General features: G+C 47.0%; 1 protein-coding gene across 1 annotated transcript in view; it reads left to right on the top strand.

Moving 5' to 3' along the window:
* unc79 (unc-79 homolog, NALCN channel complex subunit) overlaps nucleotides 1-19,479 on the top strand; it is a gene marked incomplete at its 5' end in the record, with an annotated part of 70,284 nt that overhangs the window by 15,812 nt on the left and 34,993 nt on the right. Inside the window, 10 exons of the mRNA XM_081394198.1 lie at nucleotides 2,605-2,693; nucleotides 3,624-3,664; nucleotides 4,254-4,282; nucleotides 11,290-11,519; nucleotides 11,778-11,949; nucleotides 16,220-16,450; nucleotides 16,532-16,722; nucleotides 17,325-17,448; nucleotides 17,630-17,761; nucleotides 18,131-18,346. Of these exons, the coding sequence (XP_081250324.1) occupies nucleotides 2,605-2,693; nucleotides 3,624-3,664; nucleotides 4,254-4,282; nucleotides 11,290-11,519; nucleotides 11,778-11,949; nucleotides 16,220-16,450; nucleotides 16,532-16,722; nucleotides 17,325-17,448; nucleotides 17,630-17,761; nucleotides 18,131-18,346 (1,455 nt within the window). The remainder of the gene's footprint in view (nucleotides 1-2,604; nucleotides 2,694-3,623; nucleotides 3,665-4,253; nucleotides 4,283-11,289; nucleotides 11,520-11,777; nucleotides 11,950-16,219; nucleotides 16,451-16,531; nucleotides 16,723-17,324; nucleotides 17,449-17,629; nucleotides 17,762-18,130; nucleotides 18,347-19,479) is intronic.

The following is a 19,479-nucleotide window of genomic DNA, read 5'->3' as shown; positions in this document are numbered from 1 at the left end:
CCTGTTTGGCTTCATATTTTATATTAATTTCATTTATTTTTGTTCTCCGGTGGGTAATTTGCAGATGGTGCAAACCTTTTTTTGTAATGTTGTATTAAGAAGACAAAACTAAGGCCAAATGGCCTTTACTATTTAAGTTTGTATTCATAGTTTTACATGTTATACATGTTTTACAGTATAAAGTTGACTTAACCCTTAATCGCTGTTAAAAAAGGACAACACTTAAGATGTTTGGGGTCATTTTGACCCCAAACTTTTAAATAGCGATTGCATAAGGAAATATACATTTTTTAAAAGGAAAACTATATATCATTTTTTTTATTTACTTCTCAACTATACATTTATGCTGATTTTTTGTGGAAATTTTGAAGTTTTTTACCTATTTACTGCACAATTACATAACTAGGCCATAAATTGGCTCATGAAAAAAGATTTTGGGCAAGCTTGTGGGGCAAGCTTGTTTCATGTTGCATATGTGACATTTTTCAGATTTATGCCAGTTTAGTTGATTTTATTTGCCAATTTCTATAAAAATGCTCTCTGTTGCAGTGACATACGTGTGTGTTTTTGTGTGTTTGTGTGTGTGTGTATGAGATAGAAAGTTCGTTCCACTTTGGGTTTATGCTCTAGGACCAGACCTTTATTTAAATGTAACATTTTTTAGATTTATGCCAGTTTTGTTTATTTTATTTGCCAATTTCTGTAAAAATGCTCTCTGTTGCAGTCACATACATGTGTGTGTTTGTGTGTGTGTGTGTGTGAGTGTGTGTGTATGAGATAGAAAGTTCGTTCTACTTTTTATTTATGCTCTAGGACCAGACCTTGGTTTATTTGTAAAAATGTTCAGATTTATAATGGATTTACTTTAATTTTTTTGACAAACAAAATTTTAAAAAGTCATTTTTTTCATTTTCCCATTCATTTTCAATGTGGGGTCATTTTGACCCCAAACAGCTTAAATGGTACTTTTTTTTTTTACACACCTTTAGAACAACCAAATCAAGCCCAGTTTTTTTGTGCATGTTTAGATAGATTATTTAGGAAAAGTCACAGAGTTTCATGCCCCTGAGATGAAGGTAACACTTTTAAAAAATGAAGGAAAAGTCCATTGTTAAAAAAGTCCAACCCTTAAAACAGCGATTAAGGGTTAACTGTATTGTTATTGTTGGCACTGGCACTTATAAACACTAAATGGGTAAAAATTACAATAAATAGGCTTAGTTTTGGAACCAAATGTTGGAGTTGGAATAAATACCTTTTTTTTTTTTTTTTTTTTGAGAAATAAAAGCCAAATGCTTGATCGTTTTACAGCCACATCATTTTCGTTATGCATTATTTGTTTTGGTTGTTTAAAAACACACTCATTTTTTTTAATCCGATTATTTTATACCTTCTGGATGAAATGGTTCTCTCTCTCACACTCACATTCTCACATGATATAGAGGACTGAATGAATATTTTGAATGATTTTATTGGCATTTGTGTTGTTTCTATTGTTGTGTGAGGGTGTTTACCTTCTGGATGTAATGGCGCTCTCTCTCTCTCATTAATTTTTATTTTTTTTTTATTAAAAAAGTCATAATCCATGTCTTATTCCAAATTAGGATGTTATGGTATCAATCTGAATGGGAAAACCATCGAATTGTACTCAATGGCCTTTGTGCCCTGTCATATGGCCTTGGTGCCCCTAAAAAAAAAGAAAAGGTGGAGGCAAAAAAAAGAAAAGGGGAAGGATTGTGTGAATGAGACGGCCCTTAAAATGGCCAAGACTTTGATTGAGACCCAGCCTGGGACAACATGAGGGCTGTAAACAGGGTGGGAATTATACCGCGGCCAAAATTACATAATTCCCACCCTGGCTGTAAATGAACAAAGACACAACATGAGCTAGAAGCAAGAACCTCAAAATAAAAGCAGGCCCATCCCAGAATCAGAGCACTAATACTCCCGGAAAGGGTTGATAGACTGTTCCCGGTCAAACACAGAATTAGAGCCGGAAGAGTCGAGCTGTAACTCGTTTACCGAGAGCGGCTGACCGTTCCCATAACCATCATCCGTCACAGAGAGACACTTCACAAGATCCTGCAGATCAACAGTCTCACGCTGTCACAGAGCTGGGTAATTACTGTACTTACTGTACCGCGGCGTTACTGTATCACAGGAATACTTCACTCAGCAATGCCTTCATTTACACCACAATACACTTGCCCCAAAAAGACAGAAGATGCACATAATAAAACATGCAGAATCCCCTACTCAGAGCTCTCGGCGTTCTGCTTCTGCAACTAATTGTCTATTGTTCTGTGGTCCAGACCGGCAGCGCTGAGCGGTGTGTGTGTGCTCTAGTGTGTGTGGTGAGCGGAGTGTGTGAGCGCTTCCCTCCTCTTATAGCCATCAGTCTGCTCCTGTGATCCCTGATCCCTGGGTGTGAGTGTGTGTGTGGTGAGTGGTGTGTGTGTGCTCTAGTGTGTGTGTGCTCTAGTGTGTTTGTGCTCTAGTGTGTGTGGTGTGTGTGTGCTCTAGTGTGCGCTGACGGTCTGTGTGTGCTGTAGTGTGTGGTGTGTGTGTGCTCTAGTGTGCGCTGACGGTGTGTGTGTCTTCCAGATGTGCATTGACCCGACGCTCTCGGTCGCGCTGGGAGACAAGCCCCCGCCGCTCTACATCTGTGAGGAGTGCAGCCAGAGGATCGCCGGGTGAGCCGTCCTCATCACAGCTCATCTCACAGGGTCATGGGGTCAACTTATAGGGTCATGGGGTCAACTTACAGGGGTCATGGGGTCAAATTACAGGGGTCATGGGGTCAACTTACAGGGGTCATGGGGTCAATTTACAGGGGTCATGGGGTCAACTTACTGTAGAAAACAGGTTTTGATAGCACAGTGTCAGAGAGACAGGACTGGGGAACTCGATCACTGTTGATCTGTATGTCAGGGATGTTTAACTTGAAGTATAATACACAATAGCAGCAGTTGATCGGACAGCGTAACACTCACCCCAGATTTCCACCAACTGCGGATCGGCTGCGTGTCGGCTCCGCGCTCCGCCGTCCTTCAGTACCCACCAGGCCCGAAGTTGTTGCAGAACGGCTACGGCCATGACTGACAGCTGAAGTCACGAGGACCCACGAGATCTCGTATGATCGTGCGATATAAGTGCTGACTTTATGCGGAGCTCTCCAGGCATCCGGCAAAAACAGAAGCTCTGCATATCTGCTCCGGAGGGCTGCGGATCGCCGGAGTCGGAGCGCAGCTGTTCCGCAGTCAGTGAAAATACACACATTGACTTTAATGGAAACCTATTGACTCCGCCTCCGGAGCGGATCCGCAGCCGTTCCACAGTTGATGGAAATTAGGGGTAATGCACTGTAGACGCTGTGACGGCACAGGTGCAAACTAGAGAACAAGACGATCTGCAGCAGGGAATGAAGCCCTTTTGAGCCCTCATGCTGTAGAAATATGAACTCCAAAAGATCAGGCAATATTTGATTCTGTATGTCTTTTTATCCGCCGTGGAAAGAGTGTGTTCTCAGCTCAGATTAGATGATCAGCATCAGACCTTCAGAGAAGGAAGAGAATGTGAGAATGTGTGTATGAAGGTTCCTGAAGTTCTGTTGATGTTCACAGCGATCACGCCGAGTGGCTCGTGGACGTGCTCCTGCCGCAAGGTCAGTGTCAGAACACACACTGCACACACACACTCATCTGAACATCAGTCCTCCGTCATATAGAGCCAGTGTGAGCTCTCTCTTCTGTGGAACATGGGAAGATAGTTCGAAGAATGTTAGGAACCCAACAGTTTCACTGGCTGAGACATTCTTCAAAATATCTTCATTTTTGTTTGTATTAAAAGAAAGAAAGTCACACAGATAAATTATCAGTTTTGTCTAAAACGAGGATATGTCATAGACTTCTTGTATTTCTATAAACCCAACGCTCAAATCTACAGAGAAATACATCAGTTTGCATGTTTCTCACGTCAGTCTTGTGTTACGCTTTCCAATACATCACTTTAGTTTTATGAACTGTCAATCAAAAACACATTTTTACACCATTTATTGATCTAGGTTAATGTTAATTTATAAATATAAATCATTGTTAATTCATGTTCGTTCATTAGGATGTGAACTGTTAATGTTTGAATGTATTAGGATATGTAGGAAATAGATTAATAAATGCTGTGATTGTTAGTTGATGTCAAAGGGAACATATCTTATTCTGCTCGTGTATCTTAACGATGTCCTCATGATTTCACAGCGGAGATCTCTGCTATATGCCAGAAGAAGGTAAGAGGAATATGGTGGTGTTGTCGTGTGTGTGTGTGTGTGTGTGTCTGTGAGAGGAGGGTCATCACTATCAGCTCATCTGTCAATCACTGCATCATCTCACGTTTCAAAGCAATATAGACCCAAACGAAGAGCTGTTCGTCTCAGGCTGACCAGATTAGCTCTAGAGGAGCCGAGTCAGTGTTGTTTAATGAGGAAGATGTTTTGTTGGATGCTGACGTTTCCAAATTGTCAACCAAGAGAAAAAAAAATCCAGAAAAAAAATCAAACACTGAATAAGTTACAAAAGTCAAAGTCGTATCCTCTGAGCTGTTGTTCTCCGTCAGATGATGGGTTGATGAACACTGAGTCTGAGGTGATGTTAGTGGAGACACACAGATGTGGAGGGTGATTACTCTTTCACCAACATTCAGTCCTTTGTGTCTTTTGTTTTAGTTTTTTGTGTTAAACTCTCTGTTTTGTTTAAATGCAAATTAACATTTGATATGTGTGATATAAAGCTGGGTTCTTTAAACATCAATGGTGCCAGAGAGAATGCGAAGAGAGTTTCCCTTTTCAGTTTGTTTAAAGTTAAGAAATTGAGACGAATGATTTATGTGATGTTTAGAGGCTTTTTCATACTACTCAGTGCCAATATACTTGGACTCATGTTAAAGATAATTCTTTGGCTAGGCTTGATAGATTTTACTGTTTCAAACATCAGAGTAATGTACTTAAAGGTTGTTCAATACACCCAGTTGGTATTTCAGATCATTGCCTTGTACAAGCTGCTATCTTTGTTAAAGATGTGAAATGCTAAAGTTCTATTGGCATTTGAATGTGTCCCTGCTTTCTGATAATGGTTTAAAATATGTTTTAAAGTATTTTTGGAGTGGTTACACAGAAGAAAAATCTGAAAACACTTCTTTACAACAGTGGTGGGACATAGGGAAGGTCAATTTAAAACAGCTGTGCCTACAGTATACTCTCAATGTCACAAGGGACATGACTAGATCTATGAAAGCTTTGGAGAGTGAAATAGTGAAGCTGCAAGATTTGACTCAACAAGAGAAGGAGAACATTTTAAAGTTCTCAAAAGAAATAGTCAGCTCTATCTAACCTTTTGGGGTTTTCCACCCAAGGTGCTCTGGTTAACTCGCGTCATCAAAATATTGCCAAAATGGATGCATCCTCTCACTTTTGTTTTTGGCCTTGAACAAAAAAATGGACAAAGGAGACTTATGCACTCTCTGAGTCCAGCACCGGACAACTGCTGCAACAGTCTGTGGGCATCCGTACATGTGCAGTTGCTTTTCATGAGAAGCTCTTCAAGAGTGAGTTCAAGGAGAGACCAGAGGTGGCGCAGTCCTTCTATGAGGGCTTACCTAAGGTCCCCGAGGAGGCTAACTCAGAGAAGCTTTACAAGAGTGAGTTCAAGGAGAGACCAGAGGGGGCGCAGTCCTTCTATGAGGGCTTACCTAAGGTCCCCGAGGAGGCTAACTCAGAGAAGCTTTACAAGAGTGAGTTCCAGGAGAGACCAGAGGGGGGCACAGTCATTCTATAAGGGCTTACCTAAGGTCCCCGAGGAGGCTAACGCAGAGAAGATCTCCAAGAGTGAGTTCCAGGAGAGACCAGAGGGGGCGCAGTCCCTCTATAAGGGCTTACCAGAGGTCCCAGAGGAGGCTAACGCAGAGAAGCTCATCAAGAGTGAGTTCCAGGAGAGACCAGAGGGGGTGCAGTCCTTCTATGAGGGCTTACTTAAGGTCCCCGAGGAGGCTAACGCAGAGAAGATCTCCAAGAGTGAGTTCCAGGAGAGACCAGAGGGGGCGCAGTCCCTCTATAAGGGCTTACCAGAGGTCCCAGAGGAGGCTAACGCAGAGAAGCTCATCAAGAGTGAGTTCCAGGAGAGACCAGAGGGGGCGCAGTCCTTCTATGAGGGCTTACTTAAGGTCCCCGAGGAGGCTAACGCAGAGAAGCTCATCAAGAGTGAGTTCCAGGAGAGACCAGAGGGGGCGCAGTCCTTCTATGAGGGCTTACCAGAGGTCCCCGAGGAGGCTAACGCAGAGAAGCTCATCAAGAGTGAGTTCCAGGAGAGACCAGAGGGGGCGCAGTCCCTCTATAAGGGCTTACCAGAGGTCCCAGAGGAGGCTAACGCAGAGAAGCTCATCAAGAGTGAGTTCCAGGAGAGACCAGAGGGGGCGCAGTCCCTCTATAAGGGCTTACCAGAGGTCCCAGAGGAGGCTAACGCAGAGAAGCTCATCAAGAGTGAGTTCCAGGAGAGACCAGAGGGGGCGCAGTCCTTCTATGAGGGCTTATTTAAGGTCCCCGAGGAGGCTAACGCAGAGAAGCTCATCAAGAGTGAGTTCCAGGAGAGACCAGAGGGGGCGCAGTCCCTTTATAAGGGCTTACCAGAGGTCCCAGAGGAGGCTAACGCAGAGAAGCTCATCAAGAGTGAGTTCCAGGAGAGACCAGAGGGGGCGCAGTCCCTCTATAAGGGCTTACTTAAGGTCCCCGAGGAGGCTAACGCAGAGAAGATCTCCAAGAGTGAGTTCCAGGAGAGACCAGAGGCGGCGCAGTCCTTCTATGAGGGCTTACCTAAGGTCCCCGAGGAGGCTAACGCAGAGAAGCTCTTCAAGAGTGAGTTCCAGGAGAGACCAGAGGGGGCGCAGTCCCTCTATAAGGGCTTACCAGAGGTCCCAGAGGAGGCTAACGCAGAGAAGCTCTTCAAGAGTGAGTTCCAGGAGAGACCAGAGGGGGCGCAGTCCCTCTATAAGGGCTTACCAGAGGTCCCAGAGGAGGCTAACGCAGAGAAGCTCTTCAAGAGTGAGTTCCAGGAGAGACCAGAGGGGGCGCAGTCCCTCTATAAGGGCTTACATAAGGTCCCCGAGGAGGCTAACGCAGAGAAGCTCTTCAAGAGTGAGTTCCAGGAGAGACCAGAGGGGGCGCAGTCCCTCTATAAGGGCTTACCAGAGGTCCCCGAGGAGGCTAACGCAGAGAAGCTCTTCAAGAGTGAGTTCCAGGAGAGACCAGAGGGGGCGCAGTCCCTTTATAAGGGCTTACCAGAGGTCCCAGAGGAGGCTAACGCAGAGAAGCTCATCAAGAGTGAGTTCCAGGAGAGACCAGAGGGGGCGCAGTCCCTCTATAAGGGCTTACTTAAGGTCCCCGAGGAGGCTAACGCAGAGAAGATCTCCAAGAGTGAGTTCCAGGAGAGACCAGAGGCGGCGCAGTCCCTCTATAAGGGCTTACCAGAGGTCCCAGAGGAGGCTAACGCAGAGAAGCTCTTCAAGAGTGAGTTCCAGGAGAGACCAGAGGGGGCGCAGTCCCTCTATAAGGGCTTACCAGAGGTCCCAGAGGAGGCTAACGCAGAGAAGCTCTTCAAGAGTGAGTTCCAGGAGAGACCAGAGGGGGCGCAGTCCCTCTATAAGGGCTTACCAGAGGTCCCAGAGGAGGCTAACGCAGAGAAGCTCTTCAAGAGTGAGTTCCAGGAGAGACCAGAGGGGGCGCAGTCCCTCTATAAGGGCTTACCAGAGGTCCCCGAGGAGGCTAACGCAGAGAAGCTCATCAAGAGTGAGTTCCAGGAGAGACCAGAGGGGGCGCAGTCCCTCTATAAGGGCTTACCAGAGGTCCCAGAGGAGGCTAACGCAGAGAAGCTCTTCAAGAGTGAGTTCCAGGAGAGACCAGAGGGGGCGCAGTCCCTCTATAAGGGCTTACCAGAGGTCCCAGAGGAGGCTAACGCAGAGAAGCTCTTCAAGAGTGAGTTCCAGGAGAGACCAGAGGGGGCGCAGTCCCTTTATAAGGGCTTACCAGAGGTCCCAGAGGAGGCTAACGCAGAGAAGCTCATCAAGAGTGAGTTCCAGGAGAGACCAGAGGGGGCGCAGTCCCTCTATAAGGGCTTACTTAAGGTCCCCGAGGAGGCTAACGCAGAGAAGATCTCCAAGAGTGAGTTCCAGGAGAGACCAGAGGCGGCGCAGTCCCTCTATAAGGGCTTACCAGAGGTCCCAGAGGAGGCTAACGCAGAGAAGCTCTTCAAGAGTGAGTTCCAGGAGAGACCAGAGGGGGCGCAGTCCCTCTATAAGGGCTTACCAGAGGTCCCAGAGGAGGCTAACGCAGAGAAGCTCTTCAAGAGTGAGTTCCAGGAGAGACCAGAGGGGGCGCAGTCCCTCTATAAGGGCTTACCAGAGGTCCCAGAGGAGGCTAACGCAGAGAAGCTCTTCAAGAGTGAGTTCCAGGAGAGACCAGAGGGGGCGCAGTCCCTCTATAAGGGCTTACCAGAGGTCCCCGAGGAGGCTAACGCAGAGAAGCTCATCAAGAGTGAGTTCCAGGAGAGACCAGAGGGGGCGCAGTCCCTCTATAAGGGCTTACCAGAGGTCCCAGAGGAGGCTAACGCAGAGAAGCTCTTCAAGAGTGAGTTCCAGGAGAGACCAGAGGGGGCGCAGTCCCTCTATAAGGGCTTACCAGAGGTCCCCGAGGAGGCTAACGCAGAGAAGCTCATCAAGAGTGAGTTCCAGGAGAGACCAGAGGGGGCGCAGTCCTTCTATGAGGGCTTACCAGAGGTCCCAGAGTCTAGAGAGCAGTAAATCTCCAGGCATTGATGGACTTTTATTACGTTTTCTGGCCTGTGATTGGCAGAGATTTGTTGCTTGTTCTCGGAGACAGTTTAAGTAAAGGACATTTACCATTGAGCTGCAGGAGAGCAATCCTCACTCTTCTCCCCAAACAAGAGGATTTACAAGAGATCATGAACTGGCGGCCGGTTAGGGTTAGAGTTAGGGTTGCACTGACTACACACTTTTGTCAAAGGTGTTGGCAATGAGACTGAAAAAAGTTATGGAGCATATCATTCATGTTGACCAGACTTATTGTATACCCAATAGGTTGATATCTGACAATATTATTTTCATTTGTGATGTTTTGGACCTCTCCAATTCATTGGGTTGTGAAATTTGCCTGATTTCAATTGATCAAGAAAAGGCCTTTGACAGAGTTGAACACCATTACTTGTGGCAAACATTAGATGCGTTTGGGTTCAGCTCTGGCCTTATAAACATGATTTGAGTCTTGTATAGTGACATTGAGAGTCTTTTAAAGATCAACGGTGGTTTAAGTGCTCCTTTTAAAGTTCAGAGGGGGGTCAAACAAGGATGTTCATTATCTGGCATGCTGTACTCCTTGGCCATAGAGCCTCTTCTGCACAAATTAAGACAATCTCTTTTGGACGTAAACCTTCCTGGATGTGAAACAGTTTTTAAATGATCTGCTTATGCCGATGATGTTGTTGTCATTGTCAAAAAACAAGAAGATATTGACACCCTTGTAGTGATATTAATGGTTTGGTATATTGTCCTCTGCTAAGATTAACTAGATCGTTCAGGTTCATAAATCAATTGCTCAACACTTGGAAGTGTGAACTTACAAAGACTGAATTATACTTGCTTAAAGACTACTGTAATGGACACTGTCAAGAAGTTGTTGATGATTCTTTTCCAGCATTGACTCTATTTCCTGATTTTAAAGACTGCACTGGTCAACTGTTAGAGTTCAGAGAGAGACTCACAAATGAGTTTGTATAAAATGTTTGTAAAAATTGTAAACAAAGGCAAACTAAGTGGTCAGGCTGACACCCCTTGGAAAGCTCATCTAGGGCTTGACAATGAGGTCAGACTGGTATGGAGAGCGATTTACAAACCACCGTTGACAAAAAGGGAAGAAGACTTACAGTGGAGAATCCTACACGGTATTGTGGCGGTCAATGCTTTTATTTCTGTTATTAATAAATCCGTCCTTCGGATGAGACGTTAAACCGAGGTCCTGACTCTCTGTGGTCATTAAAAATCCCATGGCACTTCTCGTAAAGAGTAGGGGTGTAACCCCGGCGTCCTGGCTAAATTCCCTCCATTGGCCCTTGCCAATCATGGCCTCCTAATAATCCCCTTACATTGAACTGGCTCTATCACTCTCTCTCCTCTCCACCTGTAACTGGTGTTTGTGTGTGTGGTGAGCGCATTTGTTTATTCTTGGTTTTAGATACAGTCAGAAATGGAGAGTGAAATGTCAATTGTATAATTTTGTATTTAGTCAAGCAAAAATGGCTCTCTACCACAGCAGAAGGAACTAGATCGAAGAGTCCTTAGATTTCGATATAAACACTGATTTTGTTAGAATGGTGAAAGCTAGATTGAAAGTTGATTTTGACTTTTACAGTACTACAAATAATGTAGAGGAGTTCATAAACATTTGGTGTTTTAAAAATGTTTTATGTCTGTGACTGTTTTGAGTTAAATCATGCTCATTTATTTATTTATTTTCCTGTGTTTTGGAAATAGATTTTTTGTGTTGTAGAAAACTCTTTAGAAAATATAAAGAGGTATTGAAATAATAAAAAAAAACATTCTTTATCTGTCTCCCCTCCCTCCCTCCCTCTCTCTCTCTCTCTCTCTCTCTCTCTCTCTCTCTCTCTCTCCCTCCCTCCCTCCCTCCCTCTCGCTCTCTCTCCCTCCCTCCCTCCCTCCCTCTCTCTTCCTCCCTCCCTCCCTCTCTCTCTCTTTCCCCCTCCCTCCCTCTCTCTCCCTCTCCCTCCCTCTCCCTCTCCCTCCCTTCCTTTCTCTCTCTCCCTCCCCCTCCCTCCCTTCCTTTCTCTCTCTCTCCCTCCCTTCCTCCCTCTTTCTCTCTCTCCCTCCCCCCCTCTCCCCCCCCTCTCGCTCTCTCCCTCCCTCCCTCTTTCTCTCTCTCCCCCCCCTCTCTCTCCCTCTCTCTCTCCCTCTCTCTCTCTCTCTCTCTCTCTCTCTCTCTCTCTCTCTCCCTCTCCCTCCCTCCCTCCCTCTCTCTCCCTCTCCCTCCCCCTCCCTTCCTTTCTCTCTCTCTCCCTCTCCCTCCCCCTCCCTTCCTTTCTCTCTCTCTCCCTCCCCCTCCCTCCCTTCCTTTCTCTCTCTCTCTCTCTCTCTCTCCCTCCCTCCCTCTTTCTCTCTCTCCCTCCCTCTCTCCCCCCCCCCCTCGCTCGCTCTCTCTCTCTCTCTCTCTCTCTCTCTCAGAACTGCAGCTCTCACGTCCGGCGCGCTGTCGTCACCTGCTTCTCGGCAGGTTGCTGCGGTCGCCATGGCAACCGGCCGGTGCGCTACTGCAAGCGTTGCCATGTGAACCACCACAGCAGTGAGGTGGGGGCATCGGCGGAGACTCACCTGTACCAGACGTCACCTCCGCCCATCAACACGCGCGAGTGCGGCGCGGAGGAGCTGGTGTGCACCGTGGAGGCCGTCATCAGGTCATCACACGCTCCTGTCACTGAGAGCACTTTCACTCAGGCCTTTCTTTATACATACAGCCGTACAGCTACAGAGCTGTGAGGAAACTAAGTATCGCCAGGTCTAAAGCTGCAGTAATAATACTCTTGATTAATATATTTCAGTTTGCTTGATTGTGAATAAAACACATTATTTTAAGACACATTTCCACTGCATGTCTGAAATACTTTTTGATATAAAACAAGCATAAATGAGAGTGATCTGATGCATGTTGGCAGTCTGCTGAAAGAGGCTGAGATCCACGCGGAGCTGCGGGAGTTTGAGCTGAACCGCCGGCGTCAGATGGGTCTGTCTTCTTCCCATCATTCCCTGGACAACCTGGAGTTTGACAACAAAGAGGACGACCAGCATGACCAGAGACTGCTCAGTCAGTTTGGCATCTGGTTCCTGGTGTGTGACACGTTACATACATGTGTTTCTGCACACGTTCACTTCACAACACCCTCTCTACGCATGATTAGTACTCAAAAAACTAATAGTCTTTATACTCATTTCCAAAGTATCAGTAGAAACAAATTTGATGAAAATGTACTTTTATTTCTGCTGTTCCATAAGCGCTCTTGGATTTTCATTCAGTCTCCTGCTTTTGTTCAGAACAATTATTTTTAACATACATAATCATTTATGATTTTGAATCATCCCGTTTCTTACAAGTGTGTTAACATTAGACATTATTGTAGTTGTATTCTAATTCCAGAATTTTCTGAAATTATTTCAACTGCTGATTCCAGAAATTAAGACCTGATTTAATAGAATATAAGGATAGTTCTATTAATGACTATTATTTTGACCTCCCATCCTTCACACAAGCTGCTTCTGCACCAGCACATCTATTACACCTGCTTTTTATTGAGCGAAAACCATGAAAATGTTGAGTTGTGCATATAACTACTGTTCCCATTTAGTCGGTACAACACGTGACTATGGGAGATCGCACTCTCGCGCCATCTGCTGAAGACACCTTTATTCACACCTGAAAGGCCAATGACGCATGACAACGTGGGCGAGACCAGCCCGGTTAAACTCAAGGAACCAGCACTGCCACATACCTATCTTTCAAGGGAGCGACGGCCTCGGGTTAAAGAACCCCTGTGCTGAGCACGAACTCTGCTACCATCGCTGCATCTAGCCGGTAAACCGGCGCGCAGTGGCGCTTTCCCATGACGTTTCCATGCCCCTCGTAGAGTTGCACACACACCCTTCCAGACAGAACCAACTCCTTATCTGCTATAGAAATAGCTTTCTACAATCCAATGCAAAACACAATGCTTAGATAACGGCTTCCCACTGGCCGGGTTAGAAAACATATCAAAAAGCTGGTCAGACGAGCACATAGCCTGCATCTGTTCAATGTACCTGTGTATAACTTGCACAGAGTCTCCTGTCTTCCTCTGAGTCAGAGATTTCACAGGGCAGCTCGAGAGAGAGAGAGAGAGAGAGAGAGAGAGAGAGAGAGAGAGAGAGAGAGAGCGCTCTCCCGACACACTCCCGACACACTGCAGACACACTCCAGACACACCCCAACACACTCCCGACACACTCCACACACACTCTCGACACACTCCCGACACACTCCAGACACACTCCCGACACACTCCCGACACACCCCAACATACTCCCGACACACTCTAAACGCACTTCAACATACTCCCGACACACTGCAGACACACCCCAACATACTCCCGACACACTCTAAACGCACTTCAACATACTCCCGACACACTGCAGACACACCCCAACATACTCCCGACACACTCTAAACGCACTTCAACATAATCCCGACACACTCCAGACACACTCCAGACACACTCCCGACACACTCCAGACACACTCCAGACACACTGCAGACACACCCCAACATACTCCCGACACAGTCCTGACACACTCCACACACACTCCCGACACAGTCCTGACACACTCCACACACACTCCAGACACACTCTAAACGCACTTCAACATACTCCCGACACACTCCAGACACACCCCAACATACTCCCGACACACTCTAAACGCACTTCAACATAATCCCGACACACTCCAGACACACTCTAAACGCACTTCAACATAATCCCGACACACTCCAGACACACTCCCGACACACTCTAAACGCACTTCAACATAATCCCGACACACTCCAGACACACTCCAGACACACTCCCGACACACTCCAGACACACTCCAGACACACTGCAGACACACCCCAACATACTCCCGACACAGTCCTGACACACTCCACACACACTCCAGACACACTGCAGACACACCCCAACATACTCCCGACACACTCTAAACGCACTTCAACATACTCCCGACACACTCCAGACACACCCCAACATACTCCCGACACACTCTAAACGCACTTCAACATAATCCCGACACACTCCAGACACACTCCCGACACACTTCCGACACACTTCTGACACACTCCAGACACACTCTAAACGCACTTCAACATAATCCCGACACACTCCAGACACACTCCCGACACACTCCCGACACACTGCAGACACACCCCAACATACTCCCGACACACTCTAAACGCACCCCGACACACTCCCGACACACTCCCGACACACTCCAGACACACTCCCGACACACTCCCGACACACTCCCGACACACTCCAGACACACTCCAGACACACTCCCGACACACTTCCGACACATTCCAGACACACTCCCGACACACTGCAGACACACCCCAACATACTCCCGACACAGTCCTGACACACTCCACACACACTCCAGACACACTCCAGACACACCCCAACACACTCCCGACACACTCCTGACACACTCCACACACACACTCCAGACACACCCCAACATACTCCCGACACACAAAAACGCACCCCAACACACTCCCGACACACTCCAGACACACCCCAACATACTCCAGACACACTCTAAACGCACCCCAACACACTCCAGACACACTCCAGACACACTCCCGACACACTCCTGACACACTCCTGACACACTTCCGACATATTCCAGACACACTCCCGACAAACTCTAAACACACCCCAACACACTCCCGACACACTCCCGACACACCCCAATATACTCCAGACACACTCCCGACACACTCTAAACACACCCCTACACACTCCCGACACTCTCCAGACACACTCCCGACACTCTCCAAACACACTCCCGACACACTGCAGACACACCCCAACATACTCCCGACACACTCTAAACGCACCCCAACACACTCCCGACACACTCCACACACACTCCAGACACACCCCAACATACTCCCGACACACTCTAAACGCACCCCAACACACTCCCGACACACTCCTGACACACTCCACACACATTCCCGACACACTCCAGACACACTCCCGACACACTCCAGACACACCCCAACATACTCCCGACACACTCTAAACGCACCCCAACACACTCCAGACACATTCCCGACACTCTCCAGACACACTCCCGACACACTCCCGACACACTCCAGACACACTCCAGACACACTCCAGACACACCCCAACATACTCCCGACACACTCTAAACGCACCCTGACACACTCCCGACACACTCTAAACGCACCCCGACACACTCACGACACACTCTAAACGCACCCCAACACACTCCCGACACACTCCCGACACTCTCCCGACACACTCCCGACACTCTCCAAACACACTCCCGACACACTCTAAACGCACCCCGACACACTCACGACACACTCTAAACGCACCCCAACACACTCCAGACACACTCCAGACACACTCCCGACACACTTTAGACACACTCCCGACACACTCCAGACACACTCCAGACACTCGAAACAGGGGGCCAAAAGAAACCTCAGTGCTCTGCCAGGCTTGATAGCAGAGCATTCTCAGGCTGCGGGTACACAGTTACGTCAGAACATTCCTCACCCGCATCCAGCAACACTCAGACTTAGGGCAGCCCGAGGAACCTTGTCGTGAACACAACACTGACTCTCTTTACCCTCTACATGATTCTCCCAACTCTTCATGACCTCCAAAAATAGCGATCGACGCATCTGGATTTGCACCCGAACACAGGAGCGGACTGTTTTTGGCCACTGCCCCGCCAAGCACGTGCTACACGCTGCTCAAGTGCTAAACGATAGAGCTACCCGGATTGGAGAGATCCAGCCTAGTGCAGACAATTCCAAACACACTGGACAGTGTTGTATACTATAAACATCCACATGCCATAGGACAGGGGCGATAACTTGTACTCGGATATTTCTCATGAAAAAGATTATTAGCCATTTGTTTTCTTGTGAATGTGGCGTGATGGTGTTCTAGCAGTATGATGAGGAGCTGAAGAACAAAGGGAATAAAAATGCTGTGGGCAGGAGCCCCGCTCACATCGTCGTGTGTCATTGGCCTTCAGGCGTGAATAAAGGTTTCTTCAGCAAATATCCGACTCTATGGGAAAGTCTTTTTGAGCGATTCAGCTTGCATCATTCAAAGCTTCGGCTCATTAGAGTGGTTTGTTCATGTGTCTGTGTTCACTGCTCATGCTGAATGTTTGTTTTATTATGCTGTTCTTTGTATCTCATCACAATCTGTTCGGTCCGCAAACTCACATTCACAACTTGGCTATAGATAAAAACAGAACAAATATGATTTAACCGTGATAGTTGATAAACGTATATCTGCTGGCGCAGGTGAGTCTGTGCACGCCCAGTGAGAACACGCCCACCGAGAGCCTGGCGCGGCTGGTCAGCATGGTCTTCCAGTGGTTCCACTCCACCGCCTACATGATGGACGATGAGGTGGGGAGCCTGGTGGAGAAGCTCAAGCCTCAGTTTGTCACCAAGTGGTTGAAGACGGTGTGCGACGTGCGCTTTGACGTCATGGTCATGTGCCTTCTGCCCAAACCGGTGGAGTTTGCCAGGGTGAGTGAACTGAGCGCCTGTGTTACAAACATACTGCAACGATTGATGCGCTGTGGTTTCAGCGTGTGTGTGTGTGTGCAGGTGGGAGGATACTGGGATAAGTCGTGCAGCACGGTGACGCAGCTGAAGGAAGGACTGAATCGCATCCTGTGTCTGATTCCCTATAACGTGATCAGTCAGCCGCTGTGGGAGTGTTTCATGCCTGAGTGGTTGGAGGCCATTCGCACTGAAGTTCCTGACCAGCAGCTCAAAGAGTTTCGTGAGGTCCTCAGGTACAGACGCACATGTCACTGTTCCACGCAAACACACTAGTGACACCTGTCTGTGTCTCCATAATCTCCATCTGAGTGTCGCAGGTTGGTTTGGTTTTTGGTTCATGTTTCATGTCAGTCATGTTTTCTGTCTTGTCATGTGATTCCCTTGCCCTCATGTGATCCTGCCATGTGCTTCCCTAGTCTCTTTTCTCATGTTGTTTAGTCATTAGTCCTTGTGTGCATTTAAGCCCTCGTGTTTGCTGTGTGTCTTGGTCAAGTATTGTTATATGTAACCACTGTTGGTAAGATCATGTCTATGTTTAAGTCCATGTCTTTCAAGCCATGAAAAAGCCCAGCCAAGTCTTTGTTTTATGTTTGATCATGTTTGAGTATAATTAAACTGCACTTGGGTTCTTCACACTTGCCTCCAGTGGACGTTGATTACACCAAGCTTCATATCACTGTGTTTGATCACAATTGTTTCTGTAAATTTTCTGTCCTGCTGAGTTTCTCACAAAGTCAAACCGGTTTGACTGATATTTTCTGAGAGGAGAGGCTTGTGGGTATTTGAGGAGGTACAGCTTTATCATCTGATCTTGTGGTTTTGTTTCTCTTTGCAGTAAGATGTTTGATATTGAGTTGTGTCCGCTGCCCTTTTCCATGGAGGAGATGTTTGGATTCATCAGCTGTAGATTCACTGGATATCCAGCATCAGTGCAAGAGCAAGCGCTGCTGTGGCTTCATGTGAGCACACACACACACACACACACACACACACACACACACACACACACACACACACACACACACACACACACACACACACACACACACACACACACACACACACACACACACACACTCACACACACATGTCTGTGTTGGTCTGTGGAGTGTGAGCTGGTGCTGTATTCGTGTTCTGCAGGTTCTGTCAGAGCTGGATATCGTGGTTCCTCTGCAGCTTCTCATCGGCATGTTCTCTGACGGTGTGAACTCACTGAAGGAACTGGCCAATCAGAGAAGAGCTCGTGCTGCAGACCTGTCAGGACCCCGCAGGGTGAGAGACGCCTCTCCTTAAAGGGACAGACAAACATTCAATTCTGGCATCAGTTACACACGCTCAGGTTTGGGTGAACAGACTTTTAATGGAGGGACAGGAATCTCTCAGATTTTATAAAGAATATCTTCATTTGTGTTCTGACGTGAGCATAGGTAACTGATGACAGATTTTACATGTGAACTATATTTGGAGAAATTCATCACCAAGTAAAGACGGTTGTTACGGCAGAAAGCTGAAAGCTACATGAAGCAGTACATGTGGCCTAATGAGTAGAAAGGCAGCCGTTTCCTCAGATGTGTGTTGTATTGGTGTGTGTGATATTTTCTTTCTTCTTAAGAACATGTTCAGCTGACTGTTTCCCCGCAGGTCAGTGTGGTTTCAGACCCCGGCAGACGAGGGCAGCACAATAACCTGAGCCCGTTCCCCAGCCCGTTCCGGAGTCCGTTCCGGAGCCCTCTGCGCTGCAGCCCCTTCAGGAACCTGGGCCACGCCGCCGGGAACTGTGCCCTGGACCTGGACTGTGATGATGACGACATGAACCTGGGCTGCTTCATCCTCATGTTTGACCTGGTGCTCAAACAGGTGACGTCACTCACACATGCTCAGGCAGATCTCTGACGTGTCTGTGTGTGTGTGTGACACTGAGGCAGACGGAGATCTCTGACGTGTCTGTGTGTGTGTGTGTGACACTGAGGCAGACGGAGATCTCTGACGTGTGTGTGTCAAGTCACCATCATTTATATAACGCTTTTAACAAAGTAGATTGTTTCAAAGCAGCTTCACAGTGATAATAGGAGATTACAGTAACAGATTGTTTTGGCTTTACAGCAGATCTAGAACTCGAGCTGCTGCGGTTTGGACCAGCTGTAGTTTGTTTAAGCGTGCAGGGCAACCACCCAGTAGAGCATTACAATAATCTAGCCTTGAGGTCATGAACGCATGAACTTACTGTTCCGCATTTGTCAATGAGAGCATATGGCGTAATTTAGATATATTTTTAAGATGGAAAAATGCGGTTTTACAGATACTAGACACGTGACTTTCAAATGAAAGATTGGTATCAAAGAGCACACACACACACACACACACACACACACACACACACACACACACACACACACACACACACACACACACACACACACACACACACCCAGGTTCCTAACCGATGACGAAGACTTAATAGAGCAGCCATCGAGTGTTAGACAGTATTCTAGATTATTACGTGAGGACGTTTTTTGTCCAATAATTAGAAACTCTGTTTTTTCGGAATTAAGAAGTAGGAAATTACTAGTCATCCAAATTTTTATATCAGCTATGCATTCTGTTAATTTAGTGAATTTGTAAGTTTCGTCGGGGCGTGAAGAAATATAGAACTGAGTATCGTCAGCATAACAGTGAAAGCTAATTCCATGCTTCCTAATGATATCTCCTAATGGTAGCATGTACAGAGTGAACAGCAGCGGTCCTAGTACTGAGCCTTGTGGTACGCCATACTGAACTTGTGATCGATAAGACAAACTGATAACGGTCAGATAAGTATGATTTAAACCATGCTAGTGCATTTCCACTAATGCCAACATAATGTTCGAGTCTATTTAAAAGAATGTTGTGGTCAATGGTGTCAAACGCAGCACTAAGATCGAGTAACACTAATAGAGAGACACAACCACGATCAGATGATAAGAGCAAATCATTTGTGACTCTAACGAGAG

The sequence above is a fragment of the Scardinius erythrophthalmus genome, assembly GCF_964197995.2.
Source record: "Scardinius erythrophthalmus genome assembly, chromosome: 19".
Lineage (NCBI taxonomy): Eukaryota > Metazoa > Chordata > Actinopteri > Cypriniformes > Leuciscidae > Scardinius > Scardinius erythrophthalmus.
The sequence above is the reverse complement of the archived record's forward strand: the minus strand, read 5'-3'. Positions and strand labels throughout refer to the sequence as shown.